Source organism: Salvelinus fontinalis, chromosome 26 (genome assembly GCF_029448725.1).
Source record: "Salvelinus fontinalis isolate EN_2023a chromosome 26, ASM2944872v1, whole genome shotgun sequence".
Classification (NCBI taxonomy): Eukaryota; Metazoa; Chordata; class Actinopteri; order Salmoniformes; family Salmonidae; genus Salvelinus; species Salvelinus fontinalis.
In genome coordinates this window covers 19,690,302-19,706,768 of record NC_074690.1, presented here as the reverse complement: position 1 = coordinate 19,706,768, position 16,467 = coordinate 19,690,302, and the positions used below count along the sequence as shown (strand labels likewise).

Below are 16,467 nucleotides of genomic sequence, written 5' to 3'. Positions count from 1 at the left end.
TGTTTAATATGATTAGAGGAGGTATAATTTAAAAATCGACAAAACAGGAAAAAATGATCAAATGTTTTCCTACCTTTCAGTGCGGGCCAGGTGGCTGGTTTATCACATTATGAGAAAGAGCCAGAGAGAAAGAAAGAGGGAAAGGAAAAATTAGGACACAAACACATTCATTGACACAGTGACGCTGTCAGAAGCTCACGACCTGGCGTCAATGTGCTGAACACCTGACAAGGTGCCATGAACCCAATGGTACCTGCTTAATGAGTCATTTCTCACACACACACATTTCACCACCCTTCAGCTCAACCACTTTTGTAGCAGAAAACAAATAATTCAGTCATTGTCTATATGAATGCAGCTGCCACTGTATTGAAGCCATTGGATGCAGTTTATCATAGCGCAAAAGGTTCAGTACCAATCATTGCATTTTGTATCAAAGTGCAAAGTAGGCTGGTCATTCTTGAAGTCTCGTAGATCATACATTACGCTCTTTTTGTCTATAAAAGCCCTCTTGCATAAACTTCCGCCATGCCTTACTTAATTGTTAACCTTCAGACATATAAATGACCAGACCCAGACCCATTCAATCTCCGCTGAGTTAGGTAAATCTTCCAAAAGTGTGCAAAACTGTCATCAGGGCAAAGGGTGGCTACTTTAAAGAATCTAAAATATAACATATTTTGATTTGTTTAACACTTTTTTGGTTACTACATGATTCCATATGTGTTATTTCATAGTTTTGATGTCTTCACTATTATCCTACAATGTAGAAAATAGTAAAAATAAAGAAAAACCCTGGAATGAGTAGGTGTCCAAACTTTTGACTGGTACTGTATATGTGTAATTGAATTGTTGTTTATTGACGTGTTCATGAAGGACTCGTCTGTGTCATGACGTCGCCTGCTTGGGTTTTGCAAACCTCACCACCACCTCTCCCTGCCTTTCCCTGCCTCTTCAACCCATGCTGTGGTCACAGAAGGTCGTAAATTCCTGAGAATCTCCTCATGGCCCAACAGTATTAGACAGAGAGTAAACTTTCAGGACAAAGGAATTCTCTTCCACCTCACAGAACTTGAGGTACTGTCACACCCTGGCCTTAGTATTATTGGTTTTCTTTATTATTTTAGTTAGGTCAGGGTGTGACATGGGGAATGTTTATGTTTTGTTGGTTTTGGGTGTGTATTTGGAAAAGGGGTTATGGGGTGAAGTATATGGTTTTGTGTTGAGTGTAGATGTCTAGCGTTGTCTATGTAGAACGTTAGTAGCCTGTATGTTTGTGCACCACGTTTGTAGCTTCACGGTCGTTTTGTTGTTTTGTATAGTTTTGTTAAAGTGTTTCGTGTTGTTTAATAAAAGAAGATGGCTTATTTTCCAACTGCTGCATTTTGGTCCGTTAATCCGCCACACGATCGTGACAGAATTACCCACCATAGGACCAAGCGGCATGGAAGGCGGCAACAGGACCTACCTACACAGGATCTCTGGAGTTGGGAGGACGAATTGGAAAGAGATGGACCTTGGGCGCAAACTGGAGAATATCGCTGCTCTCGTGTGAAAGGTGAGGCAGCCACAGCCCAGGAGAGGTGGTTTAAGGAGGCAGCTAGGAGACGTGGATGGAAGCCGGAGAATCAAGCTCGAAACCGGAATTATGAGGGGACACGTCTTGCACGGAAGCCCGAAAAGCCCGTGAGTAACTCCCAAAAATTTCTTGGGGGGGGGCTAAGGGGTTGTGGGCCAAGGGCAGGTAGGAGACCTGCGCCCACTTCCCAGGCTAACCGTGGAGAGCGGGAGTACGGGCAGACACCGTGTTACGCAGTAGAGCGCACGGTGTCTCCTGTACGTGTGCATAGTCCGGTGCGGGTTATTCCACCTCCCCGCACTGGTAGGGCTAGATTGGGCATTGAGCCAGGTGTCATGAGGCCGGCTCAACGCGTCTGGTCTCCAGTGCGTCTCCTCGGGCCGGCATACATGGCACCTGCCTTACGCATGGTTTCCCCGGTTCGCCTACATAGCCCGGTGCGGGTTATTCCACCTCCCCGCACTGGTTGGGCGACCGGGAGCATTCAACCAGGTAAGGTTGGGCAGGCTCAATGCTCAAGAGAGCCAGTACGCCTGCACGGTCCGGTATTTCCGGCGCCACCTCCCCGCCCCAACCCAGTACCACCAGTGCCTCCTCCACGCACTAGCCTTATGGTGCGTGTCTCCAGCCCGGTATCACCAATTCCGGCACCACGCACTAAGCCTTTTGTGCGTCTCCAGAGTCCTGTGCATCCTGTTGCTGCTCCCCGCATTAGCCCTGAGATGCGTGTCCCCAGTCCGGTACCACCAGTTCCGGCCCCACGCACTAGGCCTAATGTGCGTCCCCAGGGTCCAGTATGCCCTGTTCCTGCTCCCCGCACTAGCCCTGAGATGCGTGTCCCCAGCCCGGTGCCACCAGTCCCGGCACCACGCACCAGGCCTACAGTGCGCCTCAGCCGGCAGGAGTCTGCCGTCTGCACAGCGATGACTGAACTGCTCGTCTCCCCAGCGCCATCTGAGCCATCCGTCTCCCCAGCGCCATCTGAGCCATCCGTCTCCCCAGCGCCATCTGAGCCATCCATCTGCAATGAGCCTGCAAAGCCGCCCGTCTGCCATGAGCCTGCAAAGCCGCCCGTCTGCCATGAGCCCACTGAGCCGTCCGCCAGACAGGAGCCGCTAGAGCCGCCAGCCAGACAGGAGCCGCTAGAGCCGTCCGTCAGACAGGATCTGCCAGAGCCGCCAACCAGACAGGATCTGCCAGAGCCGCCAACCAGACAGGATCTGCCAGAGCCGCCAACCAGACAGGAGCAGCCAGATCAGTCAGCCAGCCATGAGCAGCCAGATCCGTCAGCCAGCCATGAGCAGCCAGATCCGTCAGCTAGCCATGAGCAGCCAGATCCGTCAGCCAGCCATGAGCAGCCAGATCCGTCAGCTAGCCATGAGCAGCCAGATCCGTCAGCTAGCCATGAGCAGCCAGATCCGTCAGCTAGCCATGAGCAGCCAGATCCGTCAGCTAGCCATGAGCAGCCAGATCCGTCAGCTAGCCATGAGCAGCCAGATCCGTCAGCCAGCCATGGGCCATCCCTCAGTCCGGAGCTGCAGTCCCTCAGTCCGGAGCTGCAGTCCCTCAGTCCGGAGCTGCCATTCCTCAGTCCGGAGCTGCCCCTTACCCTGGTGCTGCCCCTTACCCTGGTGCTGCCCCTTACCCTGGTACTGCCCCTGACCCTGGTACTGTCCCTGACCCTAGTACTGCCCCTGACCCTAGTACTGCCCCTGACCCTGGTACTGCCCCTGACCCTGGTACTGCCCCTGACCCTGGTACTGCCCCTTAGTCCGGAACTGCCCCTGAATGCAATGGGGTTAAGGTGGAGGGGGGTTGTTTGGAGGAAGCCTAGGAGGTGTTTAGGTACTGTGGTGACGTGGGGACCGCGACCAGAGCCGGAGCCGCCACCGTGGATGGAAGCCCACCCAGACCCTCCCCTAGACTGTGTATGGTGCGCCCGGAGTTCGCGCCTCAAGGGGGGGGTTATGTCACACCCTGGCCTTAGTATTATTGGTTTTCTTTATTATTTTAATTAGGTCAGGGTGTGACATGGGGAATGTTTATGTTTTGTTGGTTTTGGGTGTGTATTTGGAAAAGGGGTTATGGGGTGAAGTATATGGTTTTGTGTTGAGTGTAGATGTCTAGCGTTGTCTATGTAGAACGTTAGTAGCCTGTATGTTTGTGCACCACGTTTGTAGCTTCACGGTCGTTTTGTTGTTTTGTATAGTTTTGTTAAAGTGTTTCGTGTTGTTTAATAAAAGAAGATGGCTTATTTTCCAACTGCTGCATTTTGGTCCGTTAATCCGCCACACGATCGTGACAGGTACGAACATATTTCATATTCCTGCAAAAGTATAAAGATCGGTGGAGAGTCCAGCTATGAACCGGTCCATTTGTCGCCACGTGGGAAACTCAGGAGAGACTGTGGGACTATACCGCTGTGTTTATAATAACCTCAGATATGAGGTTTACACCTGTTTGTTGTATAAAATGAATGAGTGAGTATGATACTGTTTGTATAATTGTGTAATGTGATTTTGAACTGTTTACTGAAGAAAAATACAAATTCTTTTTTATTTGAACTAAATCCAGGACCCGCCCCTGAGCCAGTTGGGTCAGAGACCATGGGACAGCCCCTCTCTGCTATCCGAATAAAAGCCAACAATGAGAAATTACCATTAAACCATGTTTTTCTCCATTAGGAGGAGAACGAAGGTTGAGTACCATTGCTGAATCTTTAACCATACCACGTAGTTAAACTCTTAAGACGAATAAGAACAAGTCGTTGATATTGACTACTAGTCTGCAGCTAGGAATTCGGTATCATTGAACGCGAAGAAAGACAACCGCCGAAACATCCATTCTATGACGAATGTCACTCTGAACTCTCCACAATAACTACGACAGAAGGAACTCCAACAAAAACTAACTTCTCTCCAACGATCAAGACGACACACAATGAGCGTAAATATATATATATTGATTGCAATTGTTCCCGAATGAGTGAGCGTTCATGTGTAAGGATTAGCATGTCAATTGTTATAAAGAGTATACTCTGTAGTGACCTCTGAATCGACCCCCCATCCATCCCTTTTGTCTAACAAGCCGCTATGCCGGTTCAGCCCACTAGGGCATATTTCTCCTATCATTTCATGTAACTATTTTAAGTTTGTTTGTTTGTTTATGCATCTCTGTGAATTAATTAGTTATTAATAAATAAATGATTTAAGACAATTGATGTATGGATGACTCATAGTGCAGACTGGGTTCGTGCAGATAATCAACAATTTACGACGTTTGGAATGAGACTAACGTGAGGTAAAGTAAATAAATCATTAATTAGAGGACTATTGATCAGATATGAAAATATCTGAATGGTTATATTGGGAAATTATAACTTTGTAATATAATAACTTTCCCTGGTGCCCTCGAATTCATAGTTAATTAGTTACGTTATTACTCAAGTGATCGCGTAATCCCTAATTACAGGAATCTTTGATAAAAACTATAAGTCTTCAATTTAACGATAGCAAAGACACGACATCTGCGAAAGAGACCGTGGTCTCAGCATGACGCCCTGCTTAGATAAAGGTTGAATACATTTTTGGGGGGGGCCACAATATTCCTCATGTGTCAGGTTAGAGCCCTGAAAAACCAGCTTATGGCTGACAAATCAGGTCTGACTTAATAAGAGTGGGGTTTCTGCACGTATCAGAGCAAGGATTAGTCAAGTGATATAGGATGATGTCTCTTTGGCTTCATATCCCAGATATATTATTATGAATAATATTATTTCATATCCAAGTTCTTATACAGCTGAAGAGGAAGAGAAAGGGAGGCTGTTTTGGTATGCTCATACTCATTCAACACCGATGTGCAGCAGGTTCCGGATGAGCCAGAACAATTATTTGAGAAGTAGTGTGCAGTTAAGTCTCTTTTTATTTCACACAGGAACACATTGCTTAAGTACATTTATCAAAACAAACTTTCTTGCAGCATCTGAAAAATATTTAGACATACCCCTGGAATATCCCATACAAAGAAAGTTCTTATAACAGCTTTGATTGTGTGTCAGTATTTCAAGCACGTCACCACATGGGATTGTTTACATGGCCAAATAATTGCACACAGAGGACTGCAGTCTGAGTACCAACAACTATTTAAGCACAACACCTTACACACTGCAGCCATAACATTTACAGTGCATTCGGAAAGTATTCAGACCCCTTGACTTTTTCCACATATTGTTACGTTACAGCCTTATTCTAAAATTGATTAAATTGTTTTTTTCCCCCCTCATCCATCTACACACAATTCCCATAATGACAAAGCAAAAACAGGTTCTTAGAAATGTAAGCAAATGTATAAAAAATTTTAAAAAACAATACTTTATTTACATATATATTCAGACCCATAGCATCTATGTCCACTTTGGCATCCCCGAACCCTCAGTAAATGTAGCTGTGTCATGTAAGCTGATGCAACCGTGTGCATGGCCAAAATGTTTCATGTGATTTCCCCCACTTATCTCTATAGCGTATGGTGTGGTACACTTACTCCTGTACCATAAAAGGCATTGCCTCACTGTCCTCAAGCCTGACTGGGTTGCAACTGTTTAACACTGATGCTTGTAGCTCACTAGTGGGCTGGCTCACAGTATATGTGACGTGTGATAGGCTCAGGATAAGGCTGTCTGTATCGCATCATCCCGGCAGCCCAGAGTAATGAGTGTGCGTACTGCACACCGACTCTCCCTTTAATTGCGCTGACAAATGCCAAGTCCTATGTCCCATGAGTGGCCCTAGAGCCATTCGGCTGGTTTCACTCTAAAGCACCGTCCTCATTTCTAATAGAGGTATTTGATGCATTGCCGTTGTCATGGAAGATCGACAAAGGTTACCTACAGTACCATCCCTTTTCTATGCATTTCTGGGGGGATTATCTTTTTTGTGAACTAGATCTTTTGGCTACCTATTGTGTGCTAAAGTGAAGGTGCCTTTTGACAGTTCTGAGATGAATTCTGAGATGAATTGCATACCTGCTTTTTATTAGTAGGACTCCTTCAATAATACAACCAAATTAAAACGTGAATTTCTTCTACTAAACTGAAATAATTGAAAGGAAGATTGGACTTTCCCTTACCTGCGTGCAAACTGGAAGTTGGCGGAGGCACTAGCGGAGACATTTCGGGGGCTTTCTTGTGGACTACTTCCAGCTGAAACACAACAATTAGGCTCTGTTGGTGTTTTATCACTGGAACATGTTTTATTAATGAATAAATAGGCCATGTTGTTATAACTGCAGTCTGCTGTCATTCTTGGGAGCTGATGACGCACAACTAAAGGACAAGCTGCCCTAAATCCAAAGCTACCCTAAACCTAACCCTAAATCCAAAGCTACCCTAAACCTAACCCTAAATCCAAAGCTACCCTAACCCTAAATCCAAAGCTACCCTAACCCTAAATCCAAAGCTACCCTAACCCTAACCCTAAATCCAAAGCTACCCTAACCCTAACCCTAAATCCAAAGCTACCCTAACCCTAACCCTAAATCCAAAGCAATCAGTCTCTGGTGGAACTGAATTCAATAAACTCAACGCGTATTTACAACCAAGGGGTCTGGAAAGGACAGGGTTTTGTGATAGGCCGAACGCACGCTCACTTGATAACTCTCAATTCTGTCCGTAGCATTAAACATGTATAAACTGTCTGGACAACCTGATTTGTTATGATGAAGTTAAGCGTGTCGGTCTGCTTTTTACTATGGCTGAGGATAGCAAGTATCACATTTCCTAAGTCCTTCACTGGGCTCACAATCAATAACCATGAATGAAAACTGTATTTCTTTCATGTGAAATGTATTTCATCAGTTCTTCCCCTGAAGTGATACAAAAGCTAAAGCAATATGTACATAAGCTTCTTTGGAAACTTTAGCTTCAAAACAGAAGCCAAAGAGCGATTTGAGCTTGGCCAGCTCAGCTGCTTCATTTTAATTTGCCTGAGAACTCTGAACACACAGTTTAGCATCATGTGGTTAGCTGGTATACTGCACTGGAAAGGTCTGATTGGTCTGCTGTCTCTTTAATGCCACATGCTGATTGGCCTGCTATACATTTAATCACATACTGATTGGTCTGCTATGTTTTTACAACATACTGATTGGTCTGCACTCTATCGCATGCTGAGTGCAGTGCAGAGACGGCTGACAACAACACCTACCTGTGGCGAGGGGGAGAGGTGAGAGTGGTCGCGAAAGCGTGGGCGAGGGGGTCCCGACTGCCAGACTCCTTCTCTTGTTGTTACGGCAACTGTGTGGAAAAGGCAGAGAATTGTTTTGTGTGATACATTAGAGTAGTGGAATGTAAGCCGAGTTGTGATATTGGGGCTTGGTTGTAACAGGTGTTCTGATTATTTAGCCTGTATGATACACTATTTACATTTCACCACCAAGTACTGAAAAAAGTAATTCATTTCTAATTAAAATGTATTGGAAAACGATTTGTACCTCTTGTTTTTGGCTTGTAGCCCTACCTCACAGTAGGCAGTAGAAATTTAATTACCATATAATTTGGTTAAATTGGACAACTTTGTTAAACACAAATTAGTCAGCTTAGCAGTCCATTGATAAGAACACCGTCTGTTATTGGAGGGCTACGGTGCTTGCAGGGCGTGTCCCCACCTGGCTCCATGTCTCCATGGCCACGGGTAGATTTACAGAATGGAAGGAACTCATTTTCAGTTTGTTTGTTTCGTAGATGACTGATCCCCAGCCCCATTGTTGACGTTGCGCTGCCACAGGGCCACTGTAATATCAATGCCATCTCGTTGGCAGTGACCTAAAGTAATTGAGAAGCTCAGATGACAACTGAGCCTGACATTTCTGGGTCGGCATGGAGATGAGATTCATGCGCCTCAAACCAAAGGCATTAACTGGGAGAGATGTTTGTTTAATAGCAAAACTCAACTGAGAATACAAAAGATCCCCTTGTAATAAAATGAATTTAATTCATATATACATTTATCAAACTTTGATCTGTCCATGTCAATTGTTTCACAACCAATTTTCATTTGCAAAAACAACCTTCCAAGATTAAATCAAAATCACAAGCAAAACACTGAGGCAATAGAAAGTATTTCTATCTCGGTCTCGGTCAAACAACAAGCTGTATTGCTTGTAGGGACTTTGCAGGGACTTGCACAGTACCATGCTTTAGGAAGCTAAGTGCAAATAGTAAATAGCCTGGTTCCTCTCTAGGTTTCTTCCTAGGTTTTGGCCTTTCTAGGGAGTTTTTCCTAGCCACCGTGCTTCTACACCTGCATTGCTTGCTGTTTGGGGTTTTAGGCTGGGTTTCTGTACAGCACTTCAAGATATTAGCTGATGTACGAAGGGCTATATAAAAATAAAATAAACTTGATTGAAATAGTAGACCGACAGATGTACTATGAACCAACAGAGATTGTGGCGAATGCTTGGCGGTTGACACAGCCGGTGTTAGCTGTCAGATGCACCATGAGATCTTCCACATCCACCAGGATTCTAAAAGAACTGTAGTAGGCTATGGGCAGACTTGTACGCCACATATATGGAGTACACAAAACATTCAGAACTGCTTCCCAAACTCGGTTCTCGGGACTCCAAGGGGTGAACGTTTTGGTTTTTGCCCTAACACTACACAGCTGATTCAAATAAACAACTAACTATCAAACTTTAATGATGTGAATGAGCTGCGTTGGACTTTGGGGTCCAGAGGACCGAGTTTTGGAAACACTGATCACATAGTGACCAGGTGAATCCAGGTGAAAGCTATGATTCTTTATTGCTGTCACCTGTTAAATCCACTTCATTCAGTGTAGATGAAGGAGAGGAGACAGGTTAAAATAAGTATTTTTACACCTTGAGACATGGATTGTGTATGTGTGCCATTCAGAGGGTGAATGTGTAAAACAAAAGATTAAAGTGCCTTTGAACAGGAGTATCATAGGTTTGAGAGTGTCAAGAACTTCAACGTGTGTATCAAGAGTAGTCCACCACCCAAAGGACATCCAGCTAACTTGATAACTGTGGGAGGCATTGGAGTCAACATGGGCCAGCATCCCTGTGGAACGCTTTCGACACCTTGTGGAGTTCGTGCCCGAACAAATTGAGGCTGTTTTGAGGGCAAATGGTGCAACTCAATACGAGAAAGATGTTCCTAATGTTTTGTGTACTCAATGTATATTGACTGGCTTGCCAATGTATGCTACTGTAGTGAAATAGATTTTCTTTGTGATTTCACAAGGATGAAAAATGTTTAGGGGAATTTAGAGACCCAAGAAATATTCAACGTTTACACAGATTTTTCTATAAAGTTAATTTATCTAATATTCATGTGAATAAATTAGTTTTACTTATATACTTTTGCTAGACTATAGCCTATACTGTAACGAACAAGTTGTGAGCCTTCGGCATGAACAACACTGTGTCCCTCCCTATATTCTGGAAGTCAAAACATTATAGGCAACAATAACGGCATAGAGAAACGTGGCCATTGTAGGCTATCGGAAACAAAACTAGGGCGGATGTAATCCGACACATTGTAGTAGAGTAGAGAAATCACAATACAAAACCAGACTGAACATCAACATGAAAACAAAGGCCAATTTGTGCCATTGTTGTGAATGAAAAGGTACGCTGTTATTTAAAAAAATCTTAAACAAAAAAAGCATAGCCTTATAGCCATTAAATGTGACGTCATTTTCCTGAATAGTTGTCGCTGTGGTCTTGGGCTTCGACTCAGACAACCAAAATGCTAAATGCAATAGGCTGCAAGGGCTAATCCATAAGAGACTTGCATGATCACTGGTTAAAATAGTTCGACAAGTCGGCTGATAGAAGAAAATCAGGTTACCTTTTTGATCTTTTCATCATGGCCCCAGTCACAAAACTTGTTTTGTAGCTGGGCAAAACGGTCCAATAGTAATTCTGATCAGACATGATGAATTACAGCGATGCAAAGGGGTACTTTGAATCGAGTTTGGTAAATGTCCACTATCTCTTGAATAACACAATTGTTATTTCCTCGAAATGTTTCGGAGAGTACTCGGTGTCCGAAACCAGAAACTCCGACAAGGGTTGGTACGATCTGACTCCATACCCGTGGCAGTTCAGGCAAGTAGGCGCTAAGCAACTGTTGATGCCATCATCTCTTTATTTCTTCCATGTGAATTTTCGGAAAGGCATCTTTCGCGCACTACACTCTGGAATCTTTATCAATCACCAAAACATGCTAGCAACAGTTTACACCGCGCAGATACATGTGTCAGTCCATCAATTGGAGGAGGAGGGATTGCCGCCGAAGGAAGGAAGTTGTCATTTAGACTGGGGGATGTAGCATAATGGCGCGTTTATGTAAAATATTGATAATGGATTTCACCGTCACTGTATGTTGTTCGCATGACTATTTAAAAAGCCTCGGGCAAATTGATAAAATATTAACAAGTGCAACTATTATGCTGCTATTCGACTGTAACACCAGTGTTACACAGTACACTAGTATATAATAAACCCTTATGTTATAGGGAATTCTGACATTCCCCAGTATCTATGCATTAGAGATGTTGACGATGAGTAGGTCTCTGACGTTTCTCCTCTCCAACGCCCAGGATGCTTCGATTCAAACTCTCATTAGACAGCTCTGCAAGCTTGTCTGTCTGATTTTTACTATGGCTGAGGATAACAAGTATCACATTTCCTATGTCCTCCACCGGGCTCACAATCAATAACAGACAAACTAAACACCTTGTTTGCCCGCTTTGAGGATAATACAGTGCCAATGACGCAGCCCGCTACCAAGGTCTGCGGCCTCACCTTCTCGGGTGGCCGAAGTTTAAACGTGTTAACCCTCGCAAGGCTGCGGGCTGTAAGAAATTGAAATAGAGACTGGAAACTAGCAATAACTACACTTCAACATAAGCCATATATTATACAAAAACACACATACTCCTCATTTCTCTTGGACATATGCTGGACTTAAGACACCAACTATAGACACACATGATTCCCCTCCCCCATAATAACCACAGACACACCCAACCCATGGTTGGACCTCAGGACAAAGAACTCTCAGGAACCAATGGAACGTGGACACCAGGCCTGATCAGGACTACCCAAGACCCAGATCGACCAATCGGAAGGCCGGACTCGCAGATCTACCTACTTTGCTTGTTGTCTGTATAGTACTGAACAATTCTGAAAACTCCCTCTTTTTCCTGACGACCCCATACGGATCGGATAGAAGGAGCCGTGCTGCACGCTTTGCATAATATTTTTACACTTGAATAAATCTGCCTTATTATAAAATTATCCACCTCGTCCTATGTCTCCACTTGGTCTCCTGTCTCAAGTAAAACGAATTATTAACAGGGCCCAGAAGGCATCCCTAGCCGGTCCTCAGAGCTTGTGCAGACCAGCTGGCTGGTGTGTTTACTGACATATTCAAGATGGCCAACATTGTTATTGTACCCAAGAAGGCAAAGATAACTGAACTAAATGACTAATCACCAGTAGCACTCACTTCTGTCAACATGAAGTGCTTTGCATGACTAGTCAAGGATCATATCACCTCCACCTTACCTGCCACCCTAGACCCACTTTAATTTGCATACCGCCCAAATAGGTCCACAGATGATGCAATCGCCATCACACTGCCTTGCCCTTGGGGCTCCCGAGTGGCGCAGTGGTCTAAGACACTGCATCCCAGTGCAAGAGGCATCACTGCAGTCCCTGGTTTGAATCGAGGCTGCATCACATCCAGCCGTGATTGGTAGTCCCATACGGTGGCAAACAATTTGTCCAGCGTCATCCGGGTTTGGCCGGGGTAGGCTGTCATTGTAAATAAAAATTTGTTCTCAACTGACTTGCCTAGTAAAATAAAGGTTGAATAAAAATAAAATAATAATCCCATCTGGACAAGAGGAATACCTATGTAAGAATGATGTTCATTGACTACAGCTCAGCATTCAACACCATAGTACCAACCAAGCTCATCATTAAGCTTGAGGCCCTGGGTCTCAACCCGCACCCTGTGCAGTTGGGTCCTGGTGTTTCTGACGGGCCGCCCGCAGGTGGTGAAGGTAGGAAACAACATCTCCACTTTGCTGATCCTCAACACTGGGGCCCCACAAGGGTGCATGCTCGGCCCCTTCCCGTACTCCCTGTTCACCCATGACTGTGTGGCCATTCACGCCTCCAACTCAATCATCAAGTTTGCAGATGACACAACAGTGGGCTTGATTACCAACAACGACGAAACAGCCTACAGGGAGGAGGTGAGGGCACTCGGAGTGTGGTTTCAGGAAAACAACCTCTCACTCAACATCAACAAAACAAAGGAGACGATCGTGGACTTCAGGAAACAGCAGAGGGAGCACCCCCCTATCCACATGGACGGGACAGAGGTTGACAGTTTTAAGTTCCTCAGCGTACACGTCACGAACAAACTGAAATGGTCCACCCACACAGACAGTGTGGTGAAGAAGGCGCAACAGCGCCTCTTCAACCTCAGGAGGCTGAAGAAATGCGTCTTGTCACCTAAAACCCTCCAAACAGATGCTGATGCACAATTGAGAGCATCCTGTCAGGCTGTATCACCGCCTGGTACGACAACTGCACCGCCCACAGCCGCAAGCCTCTCCAGATGTCATGTATACTCCCTCTCCGGCCTCTAGGTCATCAGGCTGCTGATTATCCTGCCCACCCGTCACCATCATCTCGCGCACCTGCACCTCATGACACTCACCTGGACTCCATCACCTCCTTGATTATCTTCCCTATATCTGTCACTCCCCTTGGTTCTTTCCTCAGGTGTTATTGACTCTGTTTTCATGTCGGTGTGTTGTTTGTGTTACGTGTTTATTGTCTCATTTATTAAAACACTCACTCCCTGAATTTGCTTCCCGACTCTCAGCGCACTCGTTACACCAGAGGGTGGTGCGGTCTGCACAACGCATCACCGGGGACAAACTACCTGCCCTCCAGGTCACCTACCACACCCGATGTCACAGGAAGGCCAAAAAGATCATCAAGGACAACAACCACCCGAGCCACTGCCTGTTCACCCCGCTACCATCCAGGTGGCGAGGTAAGTGCAGGTGCATAAAGCTGGGACCGAGAGACTGACAAACAGCTTCTATCTCAAGGCCATCAGACTGTTAAACAGCCATCACTGACACAGAGAGGCTGCTGCCTACATAGACTCCAAATCATTGGCCACTTTAATAAATGGATCACTAGTCACTTTAATAATGTTTACATATCTTGCATTACTCGTCTCAAATGTATATACTGTATTCTATACCATCTATTGCATCTTGACTATGCTGCTCGGTCCATATATTTATATGTATATTTTCTTATTCCTTTACTGAAATTTGTGTGTATTAGGTAGTTGTTGTGGAATTGTTAGATATTACTGTAATGTCGGAACTAGAAGCACAAATTTTGCTACACACGCATTAACATCTGCTAACCATGTGTATGTGACCAATAACATTTGATTTTAATTAAAACTTTTTCTTTCATGTGAAGTGTATTTCATCAGTTATTCCCCTAAAGTGACACAAACCCCTCTATTTTCGGCAGTAGGGCGCTAAAGCAACATGTAAATAAGCTTTTTCAGAAAACTTGAGCTTCAAAAGAGAAGCCAACGAGTCATTTGAGATTTGGCAGCTCTGCTGCTTCATTTTAATTTGTCTGAGAAAACTCTGAACATGGGGTAAGATGCCCCCCCTCCTCCAAGATCAATGTCTAATTGCTGACACCACAAAGCAAAGTTTTGAAAAAATATTGTAGGTGGATGATGGCCATACTGTAACGGATTTCCTCTTCGTCTGAGGAGAAGTAGCAAAGATCGGACCAATGTGCAGCGTGGTAAGTGTCCATAATGAGATATTTAATAAAATCAACAGAACAAAATAACAAAAGTACAAACAAACAACCGAAACAGTCCCGTATGGTACTAACACAGGAAACAACCACCCACAAAACACAATAGAAAACAGGCTACCTAAATATGGCTCCCAATCAGAGACAACGACTGACACCTGCCTCTGATTGAGAACCAGACTAGGCCAAACACATAGAAATATAACAACAGAACAAAACATAGAAAAACAACAGAATGCCCACCAACTCACACCCTGACCAACTAAAATAAAGACATAAAAAGGGAACTAAGGTCAGAACGTGACACATACTTTGTTACCCTAACTAACTATAAAGGAAAATAAATGGATAGATGTAGTTATTTAATAAAATCAATTTTTTAGAAAAGGGGATTTTGCCCAGCTACCGGGGTAAGATTGAAGAGCAAACGGTTTTCAATAGGTTGTAATATACAGTTGAAGTCGGAAGTTTACATACACCTCAGCCAAATACATTTAAACTCAGTTTTTCACAATTCCTGACATTTAATCTTAGTAAAAATTCCCTGTCTTAGCCTGTCTGGCTCTGGCGTTACGCTAGCGGAACTCCTCCCACATTCCACTGAAAAGGCAGAGCGCGAAATTCAAAAGATATTTTTTAGAAATATTTAACTTTCACACATTAACAAGTCCAATAGAGCAAATTAAAGATACACATCTTGTGAATCCAGTCAACATGTCCGATTTTTAAAATGTTTTACAGCGAAAACACCACATACATTTATGTTAGCTCACCACCAAATACAAAAAAGGACAGACATTTTTCACAGCACAGGTAGCATGCACAAAGCCAACCTAACTAACCAAGAACCAACCAAACTAACCAAGAAACAACTTCATCAGGTGACAGTCTTATAACATGTTATACAATAAATCTGTTTTGTTTGAAAAATTTGCATATTTGAGGTATAAATCTGTTTTACATTGCAGCTACAATCACAGCTACCGTCAGAAATAGAACCGAAGCAGCCAGAGTAATTACAGACACCAACGTCAAATACCTAAATACTCATCATAAAACATTTCTGAAAAATCGATGGTGTACAGCAAATTAAAGACAAACATCTTGTGAATCCAGCCAATATTTCCGATTTTTTAAGTGTTTTACAGCGAAAACACAATATAGCATTATATTGAAAATGTCAATAATCTGATTAAACTATATTGAAAAAACATACTTTACGATGATATTGTCACATGTATCAAATAAAATCAAAGCCGGAGATATTAGTCGTCCATAACGACAGCTTATCAGAAGGCAAATCCAGGTCCCTTCACGCGCTCTCCAGAAAACAGGAAACTGGTGACACGTCATGCCGAGAGCTATTATTCGACCCCAGATCAAGTTACACACTCCATTTCTTCTCTCACTGCCTGTCGACATCTAGTGGAAGACGTATGAAGTGCATCTAAACTAATAAATATCAAGGATTTTAATAGGCAGGCCCTAGAACAGTGCATCAATTTCAGATTTTCCACTTCCTATCAGGAAGTTTGCTGCAAAAGGAGTTCTGTTTTTCTCACAGATATAATTCAAACGGTTTTAGAAACTAGAGAGTGTTTTCTATCCAATAGTAATAATAATATGCATATTGTACAAGCAAGAATTGAGTACGAGGCCGTTTAAATTGGGCACGATTTTCCCCCAAAGTGAAAACAGCGCCCTCTGTCCTCAACAGGTTAGGTCAGTTAGGATCACCACTTTATTTGAGAATGTGAAATGTCAGAATAATTGTAGAGAGAAATATTTATTTCAGCTTTAATTTATTTCATCACATTCCCAGTGGGTCAGAAGTTTACATACACTCAATTCGTATTTGGTAGCATTGCCTTTAAATTGTTTAACTTGGGTCAAACGTTTTGGGTAGCCTTCCACAAGCTTCCCACAATAAGTTGGGTGAATTTTGGCCCATTCCTCCTGACAGAGCTGGTTTAACTGAGTCAGGT

At 43.9% G+C, this 16,467-nt stretch overlaps 1 protein-coding gene across 2 annotated transcripts in view; it reads right to left on the bottom strand.

Annotated features, from left to right (window-relative positions):
* The window catches only part of LOC129823852 (microtubule-associated serine/threonine-protein kinase 3-like), an 87,305-nt gene that overhangs the window by 56,581 nt on the left and 14,257 nt on the right, over positions 1-16,467 (bottom strand). Inside the window, exons 1-4 of one of the 2 annotated variants that reach the window (XM_055882891.1) lie at positions 10,449-10,893; positions 7,780-7,868; positions 6,704-6,776; positions 74-94 (exon numbers count right to left, since the gene is read on the bottom strand). In XM_055882891.1, coding sequence (XP_055738866.1) covers positions 74-94; positions 6,704-6,776; positions 7,780-7,868; positions 10,449-10,534 — 269 coding nt within the window. In that variant the 5' untranslated portion in view covers positions 10,535-10,893. Of the gene's footprint in view, positions 1-73; positions 95-6,703; positions 6,777-7,779; positions 7,869-10,448; positions 10,894-16,467 lie in introns of those variants that run through there. The other variant, XM_055882892.1, reaches the window with a different exon arrangement.